Genomic DNA, 21662 nt, shown 5'->3' with positions numbered 1-21662 from the left:
TAAGTGCCGAGTGTTGGGTGCAGGGCCAGGTCGGGTACATTACTCAATTGTATCGGCCCGGCCTGTGGGAAGAGGTAAGCTGGAAGGATCAGGTTTGGCTGCCTGACATGTTGACATGACTACGAATACCGAAGAGCACGTAAACAAAAGAAAGGGGCCAGAAGATGGGTCGTGGATCCGCCGAGAAGACAATATCACGCGCAAACTCACTTGGAGCCGAGGACGGTCTGGTCGTAGGACATGTGGAACGAAGTGGTCACACCCGCCTATCAACTAGATAGGTTGGCCACATACAACCGAAACATAAAACCGCATTTGGCGGGAATGAGGTAACTCAAGACTTCGACCCGAAAGTACCCTTCCTACTGATAGCTATCTTGATTGCTCAAGCTTTGTATGACCACTAGCGCTCGTCGTGTGAGCTATTAAGTTATAAAAGCCCATCCCGGTGAAAGCAGGGGGCAACTGTTTAAGCACCCCCACCCAAGCACAGAATGCGAGAAATAGCGAACGATAGACCTGGAAAAGGTACGGGTATCAATGCAAAGTGAATTCAAACAAACTGAGCCCGTACTCGCGTACAACGCCAACCAACACCCTAAAAGAAACCCAAAACTACAAAGCTATCATGGCACCAATGGCCATACCGAGGCCCATGCCGGCCCCGGCAAGAACCCCCGTACACCTCGGTGCGGGAACGCCCGCCCTGCTCAACGAGCTTTGCACCCCTCCGCCTAGGGTGCCCGTCGGTTTTACTAGACAGCTGACGGTACAAGGGATATCGTTCGAGAAAGGCGTGGCCGCACCTGTGCCCGTCTGTGCGGCGCCTGACACGTCGAATACTGGAGTCTGCGTGGCGGCTGTGAGGTTGGGTTTCGCGTTGGGGACGTCGGGATTCAGGACGTTGTCAATCATTTGTACCAGACCGTTGTCGATGAGTATGTCCGCCTGGATGATACGAGCAGAGTTGATGTAGATGCTGTTTGCGTCAAGCTCGATGTTGACCTTTATGCCCCCAGAATTCGTTGTGAGGGCCGAGCTGTCCAAAAACTGCCACGAGTGCAATACCGTCTTGGGAATGAGGTGGTAATTTAGAACGCGCTTTAGCTGGTCCTGCCCCATGCTGGAGAAGGTTCCGGCGAGCTCCTGGAAGGCTGAGCTGTGCGGGATGAAGATGGTGACATTACCCAGCTGGGTGAAGTCCGAAACTATTCCGACAGCATAGAGCGCGCCGAGAAAGGCCGTGAGGTCCGTATACGCCTCGCGGGCCGTTTCCTCAATCGACCCGGGCACTCGCATGACCGAGTCAATAACATGGACCAGACCGCCATCAAACTTGAGATCCTCGACAATAAGGGTGCCTCGCGTGGCAAAGCCGGAGGTAACGGCAATGCTTTCCGAAGGATCCTTGGTGAGAATCAGGGTCTGCCCACCCGTGACATTGGTGTACGCCGGATCCGTCAACTTTGTCGACGCGAAGGTCGAGGCGCCCTTGAATATCGATGAAGATGTAACGAGTTTGTTGATAATGTGGTAGTTTATAATCGACTTGACCGAGTCCGGGTTCGAGCTCACGGCTCCCCAGTTTCCGAGCTTGTCAAAGGCAGCATCATTAGGCGCCAAAACCTTTGGCCGCAGCGTCAGCAGGTTGATCTGAATGCATCGCAAGGGGGACAAGGCGAGACTAATTACTCACAGTGACAGAACTGAGGTTGGCAAAGAGATCGGGGTATTCGGTCAACAGGCCGCTGAAGACAGTCAAGTTCTTTTGCCCAGCCAGCACACTTGCTAGATCCGCTGCCCTGACGGGTGAAGCAGTGAATATGAAGGTTGACACTATGGCGAGCAGTGCAGCGGGCAGACTGCCCGACACCCGTGCAGATGGCCACGACGAAAGCCCGGGGAGCATTTTGTCTTGTTGATATTACGCGTATTTCCGAGGCCGCAGTACTGAAACAACAGACGGATGTGACGGAGAGGAACGCGGCGACGGGACAAAAACTCGGGGTCCAGCGTGGATCCGGGGGTGACGCCGGCTCGTCGTGTTATCGAATACTGTCGTGGTCGTAAAGTCGGTGTTCGGTGGCAATGGCGGGGCGAGTGCTGTCGGAGTCGTGCGCGGTCTCAGGTGCGATCCCAGCAGTCGGAAACAGGTACACGGACAGAGGCAGTCGTGACGACCCTGGCCGGAGCGGGAGGAACGGGCTTTATTCTTCAACAAGCTGGCTCAACAGAGCAAGCTTGCCCCATTCAGGCCCTCAGTCATGGCAAATGCCAAATGGGAATCCCGGAAATCCTCCGTCCCGTCGCCAACGGCCCCCAGAGCAGCCAGCGCTCCATCCTTTGCGGGGCCCTGCACCACCCAAGGCGAAATTGCACTGCTCGAGTTGGACTGGTTCCCGTCGCTTGCTGACCCAACCGCGCCAAGGACTCTAGGATTGGCAAGACGCCCGCGAGCCGTGGTTTAGCGCAATCTGAACCCCTGTGCTCTTCCCTTGCGCACCCTGGTCGCTGTCTGACAGGTGCTCCCGTCAGGGCCGTCACTTCTGGCCTTCGATCAATACGCAGTACGGATACCCCGTACGGACAGTACATGGGGATGATTCACGTCTTGACCATATCCAGTGTTCTGCGGAGTATCTTAAAACGAGCTGGCGATTACCGGCTGGCGTGTTCAACATGCTGAGAGCTTTGGGTTCAAACGTAATGCAGAACCCACTCGTTTGTCGCCGAGAGACTACCGACGAGATCCTTTGAAGCGGCAAAGTCAAGATGCGGGAGTCGTGCCGCAGGGCCAATCTGGAAGATTGGAGGAAAGTGTAGTGATACCATGTTGCTAGAATGTGCCGCGCCTGCGCACGACGCGAAAGAAAAACAGAGAAAGGGCTGAAACATGTCCAGCCTCCCAAGGCGCGCCTGACCCCATTTCGGCTGGCAAATTTTGGTTGTTATTGAGAACAAACGCCAAGAATAGTAGCTGCAGAAGATCGATGGCTTCGATGCAGATGCAGCAGGGTTCGGTATCACCCCCCCCCCCCCCCCCCACCCACCCAGCATTGCGCGAATTGCTCTGCGTCTGGAAGGTACGACAGCTGAGCTGCGACCTGGGAGCGGCGTGACGAAGGAATGTGTCCGACCGTGACTTCCAAGGCTGGGCTTGGATCGTCGATGCTGAGGCGCACATCGGCACTCCGGCTGCACCAACCCACCGCTGAAGATTCCATTTCCAACCGGTGGCACAACAGCCAGCCATGGCTGTTCGATCGGCTCCACCAACCAACGAACAGGCCGGGGGCGCGCGGAGATCTCTGCTGCATGGCACAATCTGTCCCCCACAGCGCCATCGCCAGCCACTCCGAGTCCCGAGCGGGTCGCAGCCATTGAGCCACAAACATCCATATGCGTCCTGATTCGCGGCCAGGGTGCCAGTCTCGAGGTCAAATGGTCAGTGCGACCTGCAAGCGCTTTCCATGTTCTCATTAGGGGGAAGCCCCTCGCAAGCAAAAATAACAACTTGTGCTGCACACAAGCAGACAAGACAAGACAAGGCAAACCGCACAGGAGAAGACTGGTGAAACAAAGTTTGCAACTCAAGATCCCTCTACCGCGACTGAATCTGGTTCAAGTTGCATCCTTGGATCAATCGAATACTATAGCTCGGTTCCCCCTAGAACTAGGTAACTAATAACAACATTTCGCGCGAAAACGTGAGCCCGAAACAGCACTGGAGAAGCCGCCAATCTGTTTCGTGATTTACTTTTCACATCTGTTGGATTACTGCACTTCAGGATTTTTTACTGGCTTCAATTGATTGTCTTCTCTATCTTCCTGGCTTTCTGGCAGTGCCAGAAAGCCTCCTTCTTATACTACTATTGTGGTGGCAAAATAGGTGGCAAAATGAGTGGCGAAGTAGGCCGCGAATCCTTTGCCTAGCTCCTTCACAGCCCACATTCCAGCATGTTCCATCTGACAACATCTGTCTTGCTATCAATTGCTCATCGAGTCTTCAAACTTCAGTAGTTTGCCCTAAATAATCATAACAGAGGAGAATATCGTTAACAATGACGGAATTGCAATCTGCTGCAATCCGGAACGTCTTCCGAACTTCCAATATCTTCATTTTCGGCGGGCCCGCCGTAGGCTTGCCTTTGATCCGAAGACCCCCTAGGAATAATGCATGTAGTGCCAGTAATCAAGTCAGGCAAGACTAGACCGGAAATCTGAAATTATAACCAAGTATGAGTGCACTTGAACTCGCTCGTCAAACCTCCCCTCACATCTCCGCAAAGCTGAACTCGAAGTGCTTGGTTTGGGGAGCATCTCGCTCACAAACACAACGGCGACTTTGAACTTCTTTACCAATCACACATCTCTTCATCATGTCACATTATGCCACGCTGCAGTTGGCACAAACAAAGTAGGATAAATCATTAGTCTAGGTATACCGCCAAGAAGTGAGCAAAATGACTACTGCCAACTCCAAATCTCAGTAACCGAGGTTCTGCAACGCAGGCGGCCATCTCTGGCAGAGATTAAAGGGTGCCCGGTGCCCTAAGGTGGTTAGGGTCTGCAGCCATCCAAAGCGATCGGAGTTGAACTGGCGTATGGCAACCACACCATGGCACCCACGATCAACGTCGACTGCATGGCACCTCCAGTCCCACCCCCCAAGCATTCCTCGCTTAAAAGACCTCGCCAGGCCAGCACTTCTCCTTGGGCCAGAGCTTCTGGTCGTGGGTCAACGAATGCTCCTCAAGCTGCTTGATGTTCTTGTTGACGACCTCCTTCCGGCAAAATGCGCACTAATGAGGGGATGTATCAATCAGAGTCTGTTTCTCGAGTTCGGTGCGACAAACCAGCAAGGAGGTCAAAACACTCACGCTCGAAGTCATCGGCTTGGGCTTGACAGGGATTACGTTCGCCTTGACGGGGGCTCTGGTGCCGGCGGCATCGGCCTTCTTGTGCTCACGCTAAACCTGTGCGTTGTCAGCAACCGATTGCATTCACATTTGAATGTGCGCAAGTGTGGTCATACTCTAGCTTTCTTGGAGATGGGCATGTTGGCGGATTTCTGGATTGTGTGGAGGTGAAGAAATGAGACTGAGTTATTGAGGGGCTATCTGGGTTTTCATAATTAATTTTTTTCTTCTCCTTAGCTAGAGTCAGGGCGAGAGCGGCGGGAGGAGGCAGAGAGGTTTCATGATCATGTTCCTGGCTGGGACTAGAGGGGTTTGAGTTCTCCGAAATTGCATCTAAACAGTATGGCCTTGAATCCGAGGCGGGAAAACCTAGATCGCACGACCTTTCTTTGTCAAAGAGGCTTGCAAAGTAGTATCTTCTGGTTTGATGCGTTCATCGGCTGGTCTATTTTGAGCTCCCGATATTGCCAACATCTAATCTAAGGACCCGAGTCAGGGGCTTGCTTGCACCAACATACATACGCGTTGCGCCATGTGGAGCCGAAAAGGGGCCATCTCCACTCAACCGCTGCGATGCTGTATTGACATTCGACGGTGTCATGCGCTCTCCGCATGCAAATGCATGCATGTTTCAACGTCGCACCTTGGAAGTCTCGAAGCCCGCGAATGCGTGAATCTCAATGGTTCTTGTCTGTTTGTCGTTGCCCCCTTTTGAACACGACACCCGCCTCTCATTCCCCTCTCTCACGCATCCACAGCACACGACATAAGCAATGTGATCGAACAAGTTTGCAATTGTCGCAAACTTTGGAGGTATGATGGAGCAGATTTTAAAGAGTCTAACAACCGAACTGTCTGAGGCTTGTTGGATTGTGCTCCTAGTGTCTTGTTTGCACGGACAGTTTTGATGCTTCACAAAGGAGGACCCCACTGGCAGTCATCCATGTTGAAATAACGCCAAAAGCAAACTTTGACTTCATGAGAGCATCCCGCATGGGCGCAGAGGCTGAGGTTGCGGCACGCGCGTGGTGGTTTTGGGGTCGCCCCAAGGCTTTGGCTATCTATGAACGCCTCAAACGAGCCCGGGTCGGTTTGCCGCACTTCGACAACCTCGTAGTAGAGAATGAGGCCGAAAAGACCCCAAAGAAGGACAAAGAACACAATATGGAAGACAAAGTGCACTGACACGGCTGTGATGCCACGGGCAGAGCCTTGGTTGTTAATTTTTACTATCAGTGTTATTAGCGTTTGCTATGTCTACTCGGTCTTTAGTCCCAAGCCTCCAAGTCGGGCGAGGAGAATAAACGGCAGTATTCTCTTCAGGTTAGAGTCGAGCACTTGTACCAGAATAGATAGGATTGTGCTCAGGATGATAGGGCCAAACAAGCCGATGAAACAGCCGAAGTTTGTGGTCGGGTGGACTAGGAGGATCTGGCTTATTAGCCTGCCCGTATTAGGCTCGACAGCCGAGGGGATGGCGCCGGGGCCAAAGTAGCCTGTTGTGCTGGCTGACTGGTTCAATCTGGTGGGGTGTAGCAGGGGTGGTGTTGTGTTCACGGCTCCGCCAGTTCCAAGTGTTTGAGATGCCTGTTCATTGCTTTGGGTGAGGCTTTTTACGGCACCCGGAATGATATTAGCACCCGGCTCGGTGCTTTAAGTGAAGTTTTGACTGGCAGTTAAGTTGCCACAGAAGGGAATTGTGACCAAGTTGGCTTGGCTCGTGCTGCTGGATGAGGCCCCTGCAAGAACAACTGGTGAAAAGATTGTGCTGCGGTCGGTTGGGGCAGTATTTGTTGGAAGGGGACGTTTCGTAGTTGTTTGTGACGTAGTCAAGACCTGGGATTGGGTAAGAGAAGACGTCAGAGTCTTAGTGGAGGTGGCCAACTCTTCCGACTTTGTTGAGGATATCGACGCGACTAGACCTTTGCCAGAGTGGTCCAGAGTCGTTGGAGGAGTCGAGGGCGTGCTTTTCACAGAGACGCTCGCAGAAGATTCGCTTGCACTTCCCGCGGGAATACTACCACTTCGTTGAGGATCGAGGGATACCGAAACTGCCGGTGTGGATGTGGCAACGGGAGGCGTTGTCGGGCGAGAGATGACCGAGGCACTTAGCGTCGAGGATGTACTGGAGCTGGCCTCGGTCGTGATAGCGCGACAAAGCAGGCGGTACACCCTTGTCGCCGTCCACGATGGTGTCGATGAATACATAGCCGCTTCGATTACTGAGCTAGGGCGGGTGGGGATCTATGAGCATGTAGATGTACATTTCGAGGCCGAGCTGCTGAGCACTGAATGAAATCATCTGCTCATATGTGTGCATCACTCTAGTGTGACATTGCTCAGACGGAACTACTCATTCTTTCCGCGTGTCTGTCTCGGAGACGGGTTTGAGGGTTTCGGTCCCCTTTTCGGTAGTTTTGATGATTTTCACGTTGCTTTGCGGCAAGTCCTGGAAAATCGTTCGCTGCTTTGCCTCTTCGGCCCAGCAGTCAGGCGAATAGAACATGAGGGGTTCAAGAACTGTCTTGGTGTTAGACTGCTCCATATACAGCCTGGTCATGTCGCGGTATTCGCTGTCAAGGAGACTGACGACGACAAGCATTGCGTTACGGTCGGCATAGTTCACCCACCGCGGTAGAGGTTCGATCTAGAATACGGCGAGACAGTCCTCGGGATTGGTCGACGGCGCCATCTTCAGAATGCCTATGCTACATCGTCCCTCGCCGTATGGGTCTGATATGCGGTCTATCATCTGCTTCGCCATGTCAGGCGCATGGGTGGGTATATTGAACCTCAATGTTGAACCCCCAACGGCCAGTAACGTAATTAGTGAAGGCATAGGACTCGGGAGGCGGGTGGGGGGTCAAGACTGCCATTTCGCAGTAGTTCAAGCAGATTCTCTGCACATCAGGTAAATTAGAGATTGGTAGAGATGTCGCCGCCACGGGGATGGCGGCGATGGGGGTATCTCTTCCGGGAATCGGCGCGCGGACGCCCAGCTCGGGCAAGACATGACGGGCGTACTCGAGAATACCGAAGAGGAGCCAAATGTAAACAAACAGCAATGCTAAGAACGGCCATCTTAGAGGCACCGGCTTGTAGTTCCGCCCGACTTGCCCCTTTGTGATGCTTTCCAGAGCGCGTCGCCCCATTGAAGAGGGGTGATGAAGACGACCAGTCCTACCATGACAATTGGTGGAGTTGACAACAATCCCTAGAATGCACAAAACATTAGACAAGCCTATCATCGGTCGACAGTTATATGAAAAACCCACTAACAGAGTGAACCCCGCCAAAGAGAGTACGGTAGCTATCAATTCCCGGCTGGCACCCTGACAGTAAAACGGTGGGAAGGGACTGGGTAGATTAATTGCCTCTTCCAGCTTCGTAGTTGTTAATTGTGTTTCGAGGTTGGGGGCTGGATACCCAGCTCAATGTTTCAGAACATTAATTAACACGGTCCCTATATAGCCTGGACTGATTACTGGTAGATTATTGAGATATATCACGAAGCTAATTGGCGAGGCTTTCGCCATATTACCTGTAGCTCGGTTCTCGGTTACACCCATATCTACTGGGTCCTAGCCTGCGTAGATTGTCATTCGTCCCTTTTATCTAGCGGAGAGCTGTATAAGATGCCTTGGGGGCCAGAAAAGCTCTTTACGGCAATTCAAGACTTGTTCACTTTTGTCATACACTCAACTTGGCTCAATTAGTGTCCCAGAGGAGGAGTAAGTGTGTATGTCCTTTCGTGTAGCCAAATAGGTAGGTAGAGGCACTTCGGCAATTGCTACTGCCACTCGGTATTAGAGGTCGGAAGATGGAGATTGTAGGAGCCCTGACCGAGACGCCCAGACGAAGGACTAATGTGCTTGCGGGTATTGGTATGCTGAAACAACAGGAAACCGTTGTTTACTTACCTTGATGCCAGGCAAAATAGAAACAAGCTCCTGCCCCGTGGTTGGTGGCGTACCGGGGCTGCACTGAAGCAAGGGGTAATCCAAGTAAACCTTTCTGATCACATGGCTTTGTCTATGCTCTCCTCTCATCTTCTCCGACTGTGTAACCCCTCGCAACACCGCTTCTCCCCTCCTCTATTACCGCGCTGTCCTCGGCGGAGAAGTCGCTGCCCAAGCCCTGCCAGGTACGCTGCGACCTCAGAAACTCGGCCCCAGGACTGACGACACCGTTTACCATGGCCAGTTCGGCCTTGGGCCGCAGGGCGAGGGCACTCGCGAAAGACGCATCTGTTGTCCTGGGTGCTTCGCCGGAATCTCCACCCCTGGCTGCCTCTGTTCCTGCAGTTCTTGCCCGCATGGGCCTGCTGTGGCTGATCAGCTTTCCTGTCCTCAGATCGAACTGGGGTGGTTCGGATTCCTCGTCGTCAATCCCGCCATCTTCACGCTCTTCAGCTTCTTTGTCGGCACCGCCGTCCTCCTGCGCTTCGATTCCGCCCCCATGGGGTTTGGGTCCTTCACTTTCTTGATCCGGCGCCGGCTTGACGGCCTCGATCCCACCCCACCACTCGCCTGTCCACACTCTTGTTTCGTCGTTGGCTAATGCCACGTCAAGCTCAAACGGTGTGATGACGGGCCTGTAGAACCCGGCATCGTCTTCCACCAGCGAGCTCTCCCAGCAACCTATCACGACCCAACCGTCTATTTCGGCAAAGTTTGCCAACTTGGCCGGGTTGAGCTTGCCCACCACTAGTGTGTAGCTCTTCTTCCCCGCTGCAGCAATTTGTTTGCGGATGTTATCGATGGAGGCTAGGTAGTTCGAGATCGAGAGTGTGTTGACCAGAATCCCGATAACACCAGCTGTGGCTAGCGACATGAGGCGTCCGTATCTTCTGCTGAGAAGGCGCTGTGTGTTTGTGGTACCTGCCGACGAAGCAGCCGCGGATGTTGGGAGGATGTAAAGAGACTTGACCCTCGAAGAGAGGGCTAGGAGGAGCGCGGTAGGCGGCGAGGATATGTGGAAGACCGAGTACTCCTTCAGATCAAGCTCCGAAGAAAGGGGTTCGGCCAACTCAATTCCCTGCCAATCTGTGATCTTCCTGTTCGGGATCTGCCCCATGGGATCATGGACTATTGCAGTGGAGAGCAAGGCTCCGTACCCGCGACCGTGTAGCCCCCCAGCCAATCCTTGCGCATGGTCTTGGTATGTCACGTCGGCCACCAGGACGACCTTGGAATCCTTGTCTGGGAACTCCCTCTCAAATTCGGCCAGTGCGGCATCGGTGTCGAGAGCGTGTTGGGTAAAAACGTAAATTACGGGAAGGCGGGAAGTGGGCGAGAGGCAGGACCGGCCGTAGTGAACGACGACGTCGGCATTTATGTGCTCGGCCGCGATCTCGTCGACACAACATGAGCTGTACGACGTGTCTGCCAGGATATATATTCTCGCCGGTTGTGTCGGCACTTGGGTCTCGCCGTCTGCGCCAGATGCCCCCTCGGTCCCGACCGAGCTGGCCGGCTCGGACAGAGACTCGAGTTCCGAGGTCAAGGCTTGGACGACCCAAGGTGCATCCCCCAACATAGAGTCGGGGAATTGCAGGGCAATCCTCTTCCACCGGCCATGTTGGACCTCTCGGGCTGTCTGGGCGATCTCGTAGATGCTGTGCAGCTCGTCATCGGACCGTTTTTGTGCTTGGGCTTCGTTTTCGGCAGCCAAGACCGCTGGATCGATGTGCTCGACAAGATATATCGCTGGTGTCGAAAGAATAGGCGGTGCGGAAAGCTCGTTGGCCATGGCTGTCGTCTAGTGCTAGCTGCTGTCGTCACGAAAACAGAAAATTTTGGGCAGGATAAGGCGGGGTTGTTTTGCCCCGCGATCCCAGCCGTTGGGTGCTGCGGCAATGTATCAACCTGGCGGGGCAAGATCCCGTCCCCACTGGAAATTGGGCCCAAGCTTCAGGGCTGGAAAGGGACGGTTACGTCACCGAAGTCTAACAACCCGGAAGGAAACCTAAGGCATCCGTACCTATGGAAAAATTCAAGAGTCGCGAGCAACCAATTCTCTATGCAGAGATGTCTCGAAAGAGTATTTTGCCTTTAACTGCACATAGCGCGAAATAATGAGGCTCTTGAGTATATTTCTATATCTCTTTCACCTCAAACAATCAGTAAGGGGCCAAAAGACGATAATAAGGTAGCCGCAAACCACAGTTCAGACCGTTTAAACTTCAAAAAGAAGAAAAATTTTAACAAACAACGAGTAGCTTGTCTTATTTTGTGCCATATCCACCATTTTTCCACTCCGGCAATAGTTCTGTTAATTACTAACTATATGCCCATATGCTGCGAATATGCTCATATTCTGCGAAGAAACTAAATAAAGCTGGCAACCAAATTGCTTCATATTCCGCGACCCCATCAGAACACTGTGCGTGGATCCCAGCCAACAGCAACGACACGGGCGGTCGTGTAGCAGGCCAAAGCAATCCCGTATGCGATTCCTGAGAAGATGATCAACGCCCTCCAGCCTGTCTCGGCCGATCCGACCTCCAGCAAGGCGCCTCCAATGGGAACGCTGCTAAGGGTCCCAAAGCTCGCGACCATCATGGCGGCTGTTAGGAAGCGGCCGTACTGGCGAGAGTCGCAGAGCTGGCCCAAGCAGACGGGCACGAGTCCGAGGTTGCTCCCGCTGGCGAAGCCAAATAGCACGGCGTAGGCCGTCAAGACACCCTCCGAGTCGCCCGCTGTCAGCCACATAGCCAGCACGGTGACGACACACAGCGCTATGGTGACGATTATCACGTTGAAGCGGCCGAAGCAGTCAGCCAGGAATCCCGGCAGGACGCGCCCCGCGACGGACCCGGCGTTGAGATACGACAAGAGCACATAACTCTCGGTCGCATCCTGGCCGTGAGCCGCAGCGTACGAGACGATGAAAGTCAGCGGCACAAAGAGACCCCACTCCATGAAAAAGATTCCCAGCGACGAGAAGGCGAAGCGCACGTCTTTGAAAACACTGAAATCAGGCCGGACAGAGCCGACCTTGGGGGCTCCGTCCGGCCCTCTGGCAGGGGGCAAGCGCGTCTTGATGAAGACGTTAGCCGGGATAGCCAAAACAAGCATAATAAGAGCGAGGACGCGGCAGCTCCAAGCGAAGCCGAGATTCGGTAGCAGATACTGCAGGAGGATTGGGAACACGATGCCGCCGATGCCGCCGGATGTGGTGGCTATTCCGGTGGCCAGGCCGCGGCGCGCATTGAAAAAGTGTGCGATCGCCCCGTACGCAGGACCGTTGAGCAGAGCGCCGCCCAGCCCTCCGAGCACGGAGTACGTCAGGATGATCTGGTAGTATGCTATCAAACATGCTCAGTCAGCATACGAGAGAGGAGCTAGGAAGGAGAGTCGGCGGTCTGCGGACTGCCTCAACAGCACGATTACGCACTTTCACACCAGCTCAGCAGGAGCAAGCTGACGACAATGATCAAGCTGCCGGCGGCGATCAGAGCGCGGGCGCCGTGGCGGTCGAACACGGGGCCGACCTGGATTCCCACGAAGAAGACCATGAAAAGATAGAGGCTGAAGATCCACCCAATCTCGGACGCCGTGTTGTCGACCAGCTGATGCGTCGAAAAATAGGACTCGAAGACTGCTGACGAGTTTATGAGTCCAAAAACCGAGATCATAGCACAGAAGGAGCCAAAAACGACGAGCCAGCCCTGCACACCGCCCTCGGGGAAGTCTAGGATTGTCGCCGTCGAGAGGCACCTCTCGAGGCCGCCGGGCGAATTCGCACCATATTCCGAGTTTGAACTGTCAACTGCGGTCTGGCCCGGGTTGAGATGGTCGAGGTCCGCAATGGTGTTTTTGTCGGCATTGCTTATGTTGCTGTTGTGGTTGTTGTCGCGGCTGTAGGCGAGCGAGTCCGACTTCTCAAACTCGGCAGACCTGTTGCTGGGCTGAGGTCTCGGATACGGCGCCGGGGACTCGCTCTCGGGAACTCCTTGGTTTTTTAGGCAGCTGTCCTCTGCGGCGTTGGATTGATTAAGGGTCATTTACAAGAGAGAAGAAGCAGTCACGGTCGCGTAGGAGAGGTGGGTGTCTTGACGGATGTTCCCGTTCGCTCCTCCCGTCCGTTGTGGGCAGTGGAGCGATACCTAGCGAGAAGGGGAACGGCGGAGGACAAGAGCAGCCCAAAAATAACTCGAGAGAAGCAAATCTCACGTTTTTGTTCCAGCCTCCTGCCCCCAAGAACCAAAAGATTTTTTGAGACCGGCAACTGCACATGGATCTCGAGGGCGACTCCACTCCTTTTGCGGAGTTCTCGCCCGCCCGCATACGGTAGCTGGCCCACTTCGACGCATGTGAGCCTGTCAGGACAGTTTCTCTCACGTAACAGCGTCATCCAACGCGACCGATGGCAGTAGGATCGGACCAAACCATCTCCTCAACGGGCGGCCATGCAGAACAACCGCCACCCCGCAGCCGCCTCCATATTCGGGACTCGGCCGTTGCCGCTGGATTGCTATTGGCTGTATTGGTTCCAATCCTTTTCAGACAGAGCTCTCTTTTCGTGCATCGATCCTTTTCTTCTCCGTTTTCGGCTGATCACCGGGGGTCTAATTTAGAAAGTAGTAAACGATTGATCAAATTCAAGAGCGACTATGACACTGCTTAGACTCTCATCTATTCATTATCTCTCATCTTATCGTCGTAATTAGTCCTTCATCTAAGAATCCAGGTCAGACCAAATAATGCCACAAAACTAAAGATGTTAACCCGCAAACGGCCTGCCGAGTTTGTCGAGGTAGGGGCTCCATTTAGCAATACCGGAGTTGTGCTGGCGGTCGAGGTTGGGCTGCCTGATGACACCCTGAAAGGCGCTGAAAAGGTTGGGTTGACTGACGACGGTGTCGGCGTTTCTCTAGGGAAGCTCGACCAAGACATGATGCTCGAGATGCTCTCGGCCTGCGCTGGGCCAACCGTGGCACGGCATGGATCTAGCGTATCGGTAACGGACTGGGTAATGACGCAAGAAAGTGTCGCAGGAGAGGGAAAACCAGCGGTATACGCAGAGGTTTTAGAGAAGCTGACCTGCCCGAGAGGCGAGGCGCAACTCGTGGGGTTGAAGGCGGGCCACGGCGCATCGTCGGCCACTGTGATGTTGAACGTCCCGGTGCTGATACCGAGGCCGGCGAAGTAGGTCCGCCGCTTGTCAGTGATGTTACACCACGGCCCGATGGAAAAACTCCACTCGAACACGAATTCTCCCAGTGGCATGACCGATGGAAGCCACGGGCGCGATACACCAATGACAGGGTCCCCATCCTGGACTGTGAAGGACGTATCGAGGCCCTGCGGCGTGCCGAAGTCGCTAAAGGTCCCCCAAGCATGCGATCCCCACCAAGTATAAGTGCGATTGGCGGAAGTGATGCTCCAGAATAAGGTCCAGTTGTGATAGTCTGCGGCCTGCCTGTTCTGCACCGCGAGCACTACTGCTAAGCCCGTGTCCGGGTTGACGCGGTAGCGGCCTCCGGCCACTGGAGAGATGAGGTCTATCTCGGTCGAGTTGACGGATCGGGCTGACCGCACTGGATTTGGCCCAAACAGTACGGCAAACAGAAGGGCGAAGAATAGGCAGCGCACCCGCCGAGACAGACCATCGACGGCCATGCGGACGTCTTTGCCTCTGCTTCTGCGGTTTCAAGACAAAGTCAGAATAATAGGTCAAAGGAAAAGAGGCCGGTCGGAGAGAGAAAGTTGACAGGCCGACACAGCAGGGCGACGTGACGAATGGTTTAATCGACGATTCTCAAACAGCTATTGTTTTTTTTGGAAACCTACCCGCCGTTGAAAATTAGGCAGGATCCGATCCCAAGGCTCGGCTCGTGTATCGAAGAACTCGTGGGTTTTAGTGGGGCGATTCGAAATTAATAATTCAAGCTCTCCAGGCAGCAATACGACCCTCTGGGCCTGCCAAGTGTCGGAAGAGGCCGCGTCACGTGATCCAGCTGACCATTTCCGACCGCTCAACGAACAAAGACCCCTTTTTCCCTATATAGCAGGGCACCCGCCCTTTCTTCCTTCTTTTACTTCTTCCGAATACAAGCACTCTTGGCCTTCAACCAATGCAGTGTTGTATGTGACACCAAGCATCTTCCACACTTGATCTTAATAGACCTATTCCACAATTACACTCGACCAACAATAGAAGGAGAGCAGAACTGCCCTACTGACTTTGATTAACCTCTAACTACCGCTTAATACTAGCGATTTTAACAGTAAAAGTTCATGACGCGAAAGTAGCAATTACCTTGTGTACAACCACAAGTTGTTTGAGATTGAAGACTCGCCGAGAATAGTTGCTGTTTAGGCTAAAAAAAAAAAAAAAAAAAAAAAAAAACTGACAGGCAGTCATGGAGGTTATATTTTAGGAGGATAGTTGCTGTAATTAGACAGAAATTTCCCAGGTCACTTCAATCGTATAGAAAGCTCATTCCTGTATCCTTCGTAGGACCACTAAGCCCACAAAGAAACCAAGCAGCTTCAGAATATTCAACACAGCCGACAACAAACGGACAACTATCAGCCCACTGAAGGTGCTTGCTGGGTGCTTATAGTGGATTTTTTTTTATTTAAAAAAAGACGTCTGCGTACGGCAGTGATTCGCTCGCCAAAATCGCCAAGCCGCTGCCCCCGATCAGTCACGGGGCTGGGAGCAGCAGTTCTAGTGAAAGTAGAGAGTCTCCCTCGTACTTTGACGTCATCACTAACTACACTCGGTTGCCAAAGAAAGGCGGCAGCAGCAAGTGAGTGATTCAGTCAGTCGGACGGTTTGTTTGCGTTTGCGTGACACTTTGCGTGACACTTTGGGTGATGGCGGTAATGGGTCGATAAGCTTCCAGTTTCAAGCGGAAGATTCTTAGGGAGATTTTCAAAGAGTCAGTGTTCATATGGAAAACATATTCTGGTTTTGAATTCATTTTTGGTTGATGCCTGAGCCGGCTAGGTTGGTAGATAGGTAGGCAGAAAATACGATACAGATTAACAAGTCGAAGTCGGTAATCATGGTATCGGCAAGTAAGTATGAAAATTCACCAACGAATTGGTCGAATGAAACGCAAGTGTTCGGACATTGACTAATCCATAAAAGCAAGGTGCCTTCGTTTACCCAATATCAAATTATTCAATTCCAGAACAGCCTCGAAAGCTCACAGAATCATCTTGAACGACGGGTCTCTGTCGTCCCCGCTGCCTTCAAATACGGCGTACTTCCCGTTTTTCTTGTCCCGATTAATCTTCATGCACCACAGCACATTCGCCAGGATGCTATCTTCCACGTTAGCTCACATATGATCTATGATACGACAACTGTTAAGCCACGCTAAACTTACGCAAACCAGCCATACACCAGCAGCCCGAGGATGATGGTGTGGCCTTTGTGATACAGCGGCCCATCGCTGGTTGGGTACACAAAAGCTGAGATATCACGAGCTAGGCGTTAGTGTCTGTTTCATGTAATAAAATAGGGGTCAGGAAGGACTGACTAGCAACAAACCCGCCGCAATTGGCAATTGCCAGCTGTAGCGCCGACGTGGTGGCTCGTTTGTAATGACCGGCTGAGTTATTCGAATTCCAAACGAGCACGCACGGCACGCTGCCGTACATGCCGATAGCCATGAGATTGGTCATGGCGAAGCGAGTGTTGGCCGAGGTGACGTTGGCGATGACAGCATAACCGATAATGGCTATTGGCAGCGTGAAAAGCATCATGACTCCACGGAGCTTGAGGCGATCCGACAGGAAGGCGATAAACACTGCTTTCGTCTCAGCACCGACATTGATCGCTGTGGGAAAAGATGGGTCATACCGGTGACGGGTGTAGCAACTGCATACGGGATGACAGACCAGAGCTGGCTCTGGTTTGGGTTAGACGTGATGTGGAGGTCGTTGATAATTGTGGGCAGCTGGTTTGAATGTCAGACTCTACACCCATGAGACTGTCAAATACAGATAAACTTACAAAAAGTCCAAAGCTGTAGAGGCCGGACAGAATAGCGAAGTACGCGGTTGCTGTGAACCAAACTTGGATGTTGAAGACACCGCGGTAGACTTCAGACCACTTGAATCGTTCTTCGCGTTCGAGCACGGGACTAGCAGAGGGATTTATTAGTCTCGCCCGTCACAGATGGAAGCAGAACCGATATCATACTTGAACCTAATCGGGGGACTTGACAGTGTGCGTCCTTGCAACCGGAGGGAGGCGAATGTCTTTTCCTCGTCGGCCAAGAAAGACGCCGTCACAATGTTTGTAGGGAGAAGAAGGTAGGCTATGAGGCCCGCAGCGACGGTCTTTCTCAGAAACAAAGCAGTTAGCATCTAATATCTCCGGTTCGCTCTGACACCATTTGATGAGGCGAAAAGCCAGAAGAATGAAAAACTCACAATCAGCCCTTCTATGATAAAGATCCACCTCCAACCCTCGAGTCCGCCACGCGGGCCAATGGCTGACAGCCCACGAGCTAAGAGACCTGCAACATATCGTTAGCACCACCCAAAGAGTTAGGAATAGCCCCATCTTTCAAGCCTTGATTGAGAGACCCATGAAAGCACGACCGAGTAAACCTCACGAGAAAATAAAGCGAATCTATACAAGCAACGCACCTCCAAAAGCACCCGAGAGCGAGGCAGCCGTATAGAAGATGCCAATCCGCAATGCCATCTCCTGGCGGGTGTACAAGCCCGACAGGTAGAGGACGATGCCGGGCAGGAGGCCGCCCTCGGCGATGCCGAGGAGGGCGCGGACGGCGAAGAAACTGCCAAAGTTGCGCACGAACCCTAGGCTCATAGTGATGATGCCCCAAACGATAGTGAGAGCGGGTAGCCAGATCTTGGGCGTGACCTTCTTGAGGACGAGATTGCTCGGGAGTTCGCTGGCAAACGAAGCGGAGGGTTAGCTCGGACGGGATTTGAGAGATTGTTGACTCAGAAACTTGAGGGTTGAGACAAGTGTAGGCACTTTGATGATAATGTAGCATGTTTGTGACTTCACTAGTGAAGTTACACAACAATCGTTCCGATATTTTCGGACTCTCAAGTTTATAATTCTAATACATGCAGTCCTTGCAGTGTAAGTCAAGAAGTGGAAAATGTTGCACACGCACCTCGCGATATAAGTCGCATAAAACACGGCCAGGCCCTGGTTGTACTGCAGGTTTGTGATTTGGAGGTCTGCTTCAAGGCCAATGATCTTCGCATTGCCGACATTGGTGCGGTCAAGGAATGAACAGAGGAACAGGAGTGAGACAACGGGCAAAATCCTGATTAATTGGCAGTTTGCATAAGGTGGCCGTTAGCAGGCGTGCAAGTAAATACCCTCAAACATAACACATCTTCATCGTACCTCGTATCCATCTTCAGCAGGATTCGTCGCGTAATATGGGTTTCGTCAACATTGCCCGCCTCTTCAATTTTGTCGCTATCGGCGATGATGCCGTTGCCGCCGGCCTCTTCGGCCTTTTCGGCTGCGGGGTCCCGATTTACTTCCATTTCGAGCTGATTATGTCGCCACACGCAGATGATGCCAAAAACGTCGAGGTAGAAAAAAAGAACTTTGAAGGGAAACGTCCAGCCCCAGCTCCGGACGTGCAGGGAGGGGACGAGTCTTCAGATAAAGGGTCTGGCCGCACCGCATGTACATGCAAAGCAACTGTCTTGGGTACCAGATGGGCCGTCGTACGGATCCGTATATACGGATTAAGATGAGTGCATTAAGACAACTACAACGTCACATGGTCGTACCTTCAGGGTTCCCCATCTTTTCAGCGCCCACACACAACAAGCTCTAGACGGTGCTGAGTGAGCAGGTAAGCTTGGTGTTTTGTCAAACGCCCGCCCCTTGCGCCCTAGCGTAGTAGGCGAATACGCCGTCTCATCAATAGGGCCAAATAAATTCCCGATCAAGCCGCGAACCACAGCGCCGGCCACCTGGAGCTTTCTTGTCAGATTCTTGAAAGTTAACCGCAAGTGGGTATGAAGCTTTGATGTTTTGTGGCTTTTCGACCTTCCTATTTTGTCTAGCTCCGCGGGATCCCCACTGTGGGGGGGGACTTTGTCCGCCGAAATCCGCCTCGTTCGGCAGGGAATCCGGGGAAAGGGTGACGGGGAGGGTGGCATATTTCGGGTAGTTATGCAAAGGCGGACGCAAATAAGCTTGAGCAACAAAGGACGCTACCGGGAATGGGAGCCCCGATTCGGTCCAGTTCTTACAAGTAGGGCAGGCTGGGGCCGTCAGCCTGAACCCCCGTGATGCCCTGAGAAGTTGACAAGGAGAGACTTCGGACAGAAGATCTGAGAACCGCCTGCCTCGGCCCCACTTCGTGACGTATTCTTGGCGCCGAACCCCCCCGGACTCAGAACAACAGCCGGGGTGGCGGCGCGTTTCGTTCGTTGTTCGCGAAGCTCTCTAAAGAAGCAATTGCAGCGATTGTTTTTGTATCGCGATATCCCAGAAACTTGACAAATAAGTGTTCAGGAGCATTGGCTGAAGCCAGAGCGGAAAAGCAATCATGGCTAGTGTCTCGCGTACGATGAGGCAGACCGCAGCAGTGCTCGTCTTGCCAACAACTTCCCGCGCATGTTGGCCATCGACTCATGGGCGTAGAGGGTTCAGATTGCCGCAGTTAACGAAGCCGATCGCAATTGGAAGTCGGAATCTCTCCCAGACAAGGAACTGGAGGTCTGCCCCTGTTCCTGAGGTTGACCGAGCGGGTTCCAAACTCTTCGAGACCGCCGACGATGCCGTCGCCGACATTAAAAGCGGCTCGGTGATCCTAAGTGCCGGGTTTGGGTTATGCGGCGTCGCATGTGAGTTTTCTGGCCTTTGCATGTTCCAATCTGGCCGTTGGCCGCAAGACAGCTGTTGACACGAACTTGGTCAAATGGGACAGCGACGCTCATTGCTGCCCTGCGTCGGAGAGGCCCCGAATCGCTACATTCTCTCACTGCCGTGTCCAACAATGCTGGAGCCGAAGGCCGCGGCGGGCTGGCATTTCTGACCGAGAGCGGCCAGGTCGATCGCATGATCATGTCATACTTGGGCGCAAACAAGAAGCTGGAGCGCCAGTACCTGACGGGCGAAATCGCCGTAGAGCTCTGCCCTCAGGGAACACTGGCGGAAAGGATACGGGCGGCGGGTAGCGGAATTCCGGCGTTTTTCACCCCGACCGGCGGTCGTGAGCACCATTTTCTTGTCGTCCTTGCAAGTCGGTCATCGAAAACTGTCGGACTCCTCGCTAACCTTGTTGGTCAGATACACTCGTGCAAGAGGGCGCGATCCCCGTACGCTTTGACGCCGACGGCAATGTGGTTGAGTACGGCAAGCCGCGGGAGACGAGGATATTCAACGGCAAGCCCTACTTGATGGAAACGGCGCTGCCGGGCGACGTGGCCATTTTGCGGGCGTGGAAGGTTGACACGGCGGGCAACTGCGTGTTTCGGTACACGACCAAGTCGTTTGGGCCGCTGATGGCCAAGGCGGCGAAGCTAGCTATTGTAGAGGCCGAGAACATTGTCGAAGTGGGCGAGATCGACCCCAACGATGTCAACCTGCCCGGCATCTACATTGACCGCATTGTGCCGGCAACCGAAAAGTCGCAGGTCGAGATCCTCAAGACGCGGTCCGAAGGCGGTAGTGCAAAGGCAGCGGCTAAGCCGTCGGATGCGCTAGTTCGGAGGAACCGGATCGCGAAGCGGGCAGCTAAAGAGCTAAAGCATGGCTTCTATGTCAATTTGGGAGTCGGTGAGTACCACAGTTTCTTCTGCGGGTTCTTGCCACAATAAAGGGACAAGAACCGAAACGGCGGCACTGACACGGCCCATTAGGCATCCCCACTCTGGCGCCGTCGTTCCTGCCTCCTGGCGAGCAGGTCTGGATCCAGTCCGAGAATGGCATCCTGGGAATGGGGGACTACCCGCTCCCCGAAGATGTTGACCCGTGAGTCTTTCCCTCCCCGCCATAACACGGAAAAGAAGAAAGAAAAGGAAAAGGGAAAAAAAAGGGAAAAAAGGGAAAAAGAAAAGGAAAAAAAAAAGAACACAACCCTGCCCTTCCAATCGCTCTGTGTTTCCGGAGGTGCTAATTACTTGCGCAGCGACATTGTCAATGCGGGCAAGGAGAGCGTTACGCTGGTCGCGGGCGCGGCGACGTTCGACAGCTCCGAGTCGTTCAGCATGATCCGCGGCGGGCACGTCGACGTGTCCATCCTGGGCGCGCTGCAGGTCAGCGCGGCGGGCGACCTGGCCAACTTCATGATCCCCGGCAAGGTGTTCAAGGGCATGGGCGGCGCCATGGACCTGGTGTCGAACCCCGAGAGCACCAAGATCGTCGTCGCCACCGAGCACGTCGCAAAGGACGGCTCCGCCAAGGTCGTGCAGAGCTGCGCCCTGCCCCTGACGGGTGCCCGCGTCGTCAGCACCATCATCACGGACCTGGTAAGAGATACCCTCCCTGAACCGCGTTCAGAGGCATCTAGATAGCTGACGACAGCTTGTTCTTCTGCAGTGCGTCTTCCAGGTCGATCGCAAGCGCGGGACACTCACCCTTACCGAGATTGCGCCCGGAGTCAGCGTCGACGAGGTGAAGAGCAAGACGGACGCGACATTTTCGGTAGCGGAAGACTTGCAGACTATGGAGTGAGACGGCGGTGTCGTAGGATGGCTGGTGGTTGCATATACCGTGTGTTAGTTGGAACAGGCTACGAATTTGCGGGCAGTGGACAGTGTCTTGGAA

General features: G+C 53.6%; 8 protein-coding genes across 8 annotated transcripts; 1 reads left to right on the top strand and 7 right to left on the bottom strand.

Moving 5' to 3' along the window:
- Positions 1 to 615: 615 nt before the first annotated feature.
- Positions 616 to 1909, bottom strand: B0T26DRAFT_742004 (FAS1 domain-containing protein; the record flags this gene model as incomplete). Its single annotated transcript, XM_060444048.1, has 2 exons — positions 616 to 1626; positions 1697 to 1909. 2 exons carry the CDS (start codon positions 1907 to 1909, stop codon positions 616 to 618), a joined length of 1224 nt encoding a protein of 407 aa, XP_060294493.1.
- Positions 1910 to 4682: 2773 nt separating this feature from the next.
- B0T26DRAFT_753309 (uncharacterized protein) lies at positions 4683 to 5059 on the bottom strand (the record flags this gene model as incomplete). The annotated part of the gene is made up of 3 exons (XM_060445653.1): positions 4683 to 4802; positions 4881 to 4970; positions 5036 to 5059. 3 exons carry the CDS (start codon positions 5057 to 5059, stop codon positions 4683 to 4685), a joined length of 234 nt encoding a protein of 77 aa, XP_060294492.1.
- A 1117-nt stretch (positions 5060 to 6176) lies between these two features.
- On the bottom strand, positions 6177 to 7578 carry B0T26DRAFT_804053 (uncharacterized protein; the record flags this gene model as incomplete). The annotated part of the gene is made up of 4 exons (XM_060447111.1): positions 7303 to 7578; positions 6966 to 7146; positions 6725 to 6755; positions 6177 to 6441 (listed from the first exon to the last, which is right to left on the bottom strand). Exons 1-4 carry the CDS (start codon positions 7519 to 7521, stop codon positions 6177 to 6179), a joined length of 696 nt encoding a protein of 231 aa, XP_060294491.1. The 5' UTR covers positions 7522 to 7578.
- Positions 7579 to 8460: 882 nt separating this feature from the next.
- B0T26DRAFT_716640 (putative diphthamide synthesis protein-domain-containing protein) lies at positions 8461 to 10741 on the bottom strand. Its single transcript, XM_060442281.1, has one exon. The coding sequence runs from the start codon at positions 10668 to 10670 to the stop codon at positions 8952 to 8954; it is 1719 nt and encodes a 572-aa protein (XP_060294490.1). The 5' UTR covers positions 10671 to 10741; the 3' UTR covers positions 8461 to 8951.
- A 552-nt stretch (positions 10742 to 11293) lies between these two features.
- B0T26DRAFT_649843 (major facilitator superfamily domain-containing protein) lies at positions 11294 to 12927 on the bottom strand (the record flags this gene model as incomplete). Its single annotated transcript, XM_060438128.1, has 2 exons — positions 11294 to 12228; positions 12318 to 12927. The coding sequence occupies 2 exons, from the start codon at positions 12925 to 12927 to the stop codon at positions 11294 to 11296; spliced, it is 1545 nt and encodes a 514-aa protein (XP_060294489.1).
- A 567-nt stretch (positions 12928 to 13494) lies between these two features.
- On the bottom strand, positions 13495 to 14771 carry B0T26DRAFT_716636 (uncharacterized protein). Its single transcript, XM_060442280.1, has one exon. The coding sequence runs from the start codon at positions 14543 to 14545 to the stop codon at positions 13598 to 13600; it is 948 nt and encodes a 315-aa protein (XP_060294488.1). The 5' UTR covers positions 14546 to 14771; the 3' UTR covers positions 13495 to 13597.
- A 1042-nt stretch (positions 14772 to 15813) lies between these two features.
- Positions 15814 to 18570, bottom strand: B0T26DRAFT_832600 (major facilitator superfamily domain-containing protein). The gene is made up of 10 exons (XM_060447482.1): positions 18276 to 18570; positions 18037 to 18192; positions 17537 to 17805; positions 17318 to 17403; positions 17085 to 17224; positions 16896 to 17025; positions 16743 to 16839; positions 16420 to 16689; positions 16267 to 16351; positions 15814 to 16201 (listed from the first exon to the last, which is right to left on the bottom strand). The coding sequence occupies exons 1-10, from the start codon at positions 18419 to 18421 to the stop codon at positions 16084 to 16086; spliced, it is 1497 nt and encodes a 498-aa protein (XP_060294487.1). The 5' UTR covers positions 18422 to 18570; the 3' UTR covers positions 15814 to 16083.
- An 891-nt stretch (positions 18571 to 19461) lies between these two features.
- Positions 19462 to 21569, top strand: B0T26DRAFT_650008 (uncharacterized protein; the record flags this gene model as incomplete). The annotated part of the gene is made up of 6 exons (XM_060438142.1): positions 19462 to 19738; positions 19822 to 20106; positions 20184 to 20672; positions 20756 to 20867; positions 21025 to 21364; positions 21435 to 21569. 6 exons carry the CDS (start codon positions 19462 to 19464, stop codon positions 21567 to 21569), a joined length of 1638 nt encoding a protein of 545 aa, XP_060294486.1.
- Positions 21570 to 21662: the final 93 nt, after the last annotated feature.

Source organism: Lasiosphaeria miniovina (genome assembly GCF_030549165.1).
Source record: "Lasiosphaeria miniovina strain SMH2392-1A chromosome Unknown B0T26scaffold_5, whole genome shotgun sequence".
Classification (NCBI taxonomy): domain Eukaryota; kingdom Fungi; phylum Ascomycota; class Sordariomycetes; order Sordariales; family Lasiosphaeriaceae; genus Lasiosphaeria; species Lasiosphaeria miniovina.
This window is presented reverse-complemented; position numbering and strand designations above follow the sequence as displayed.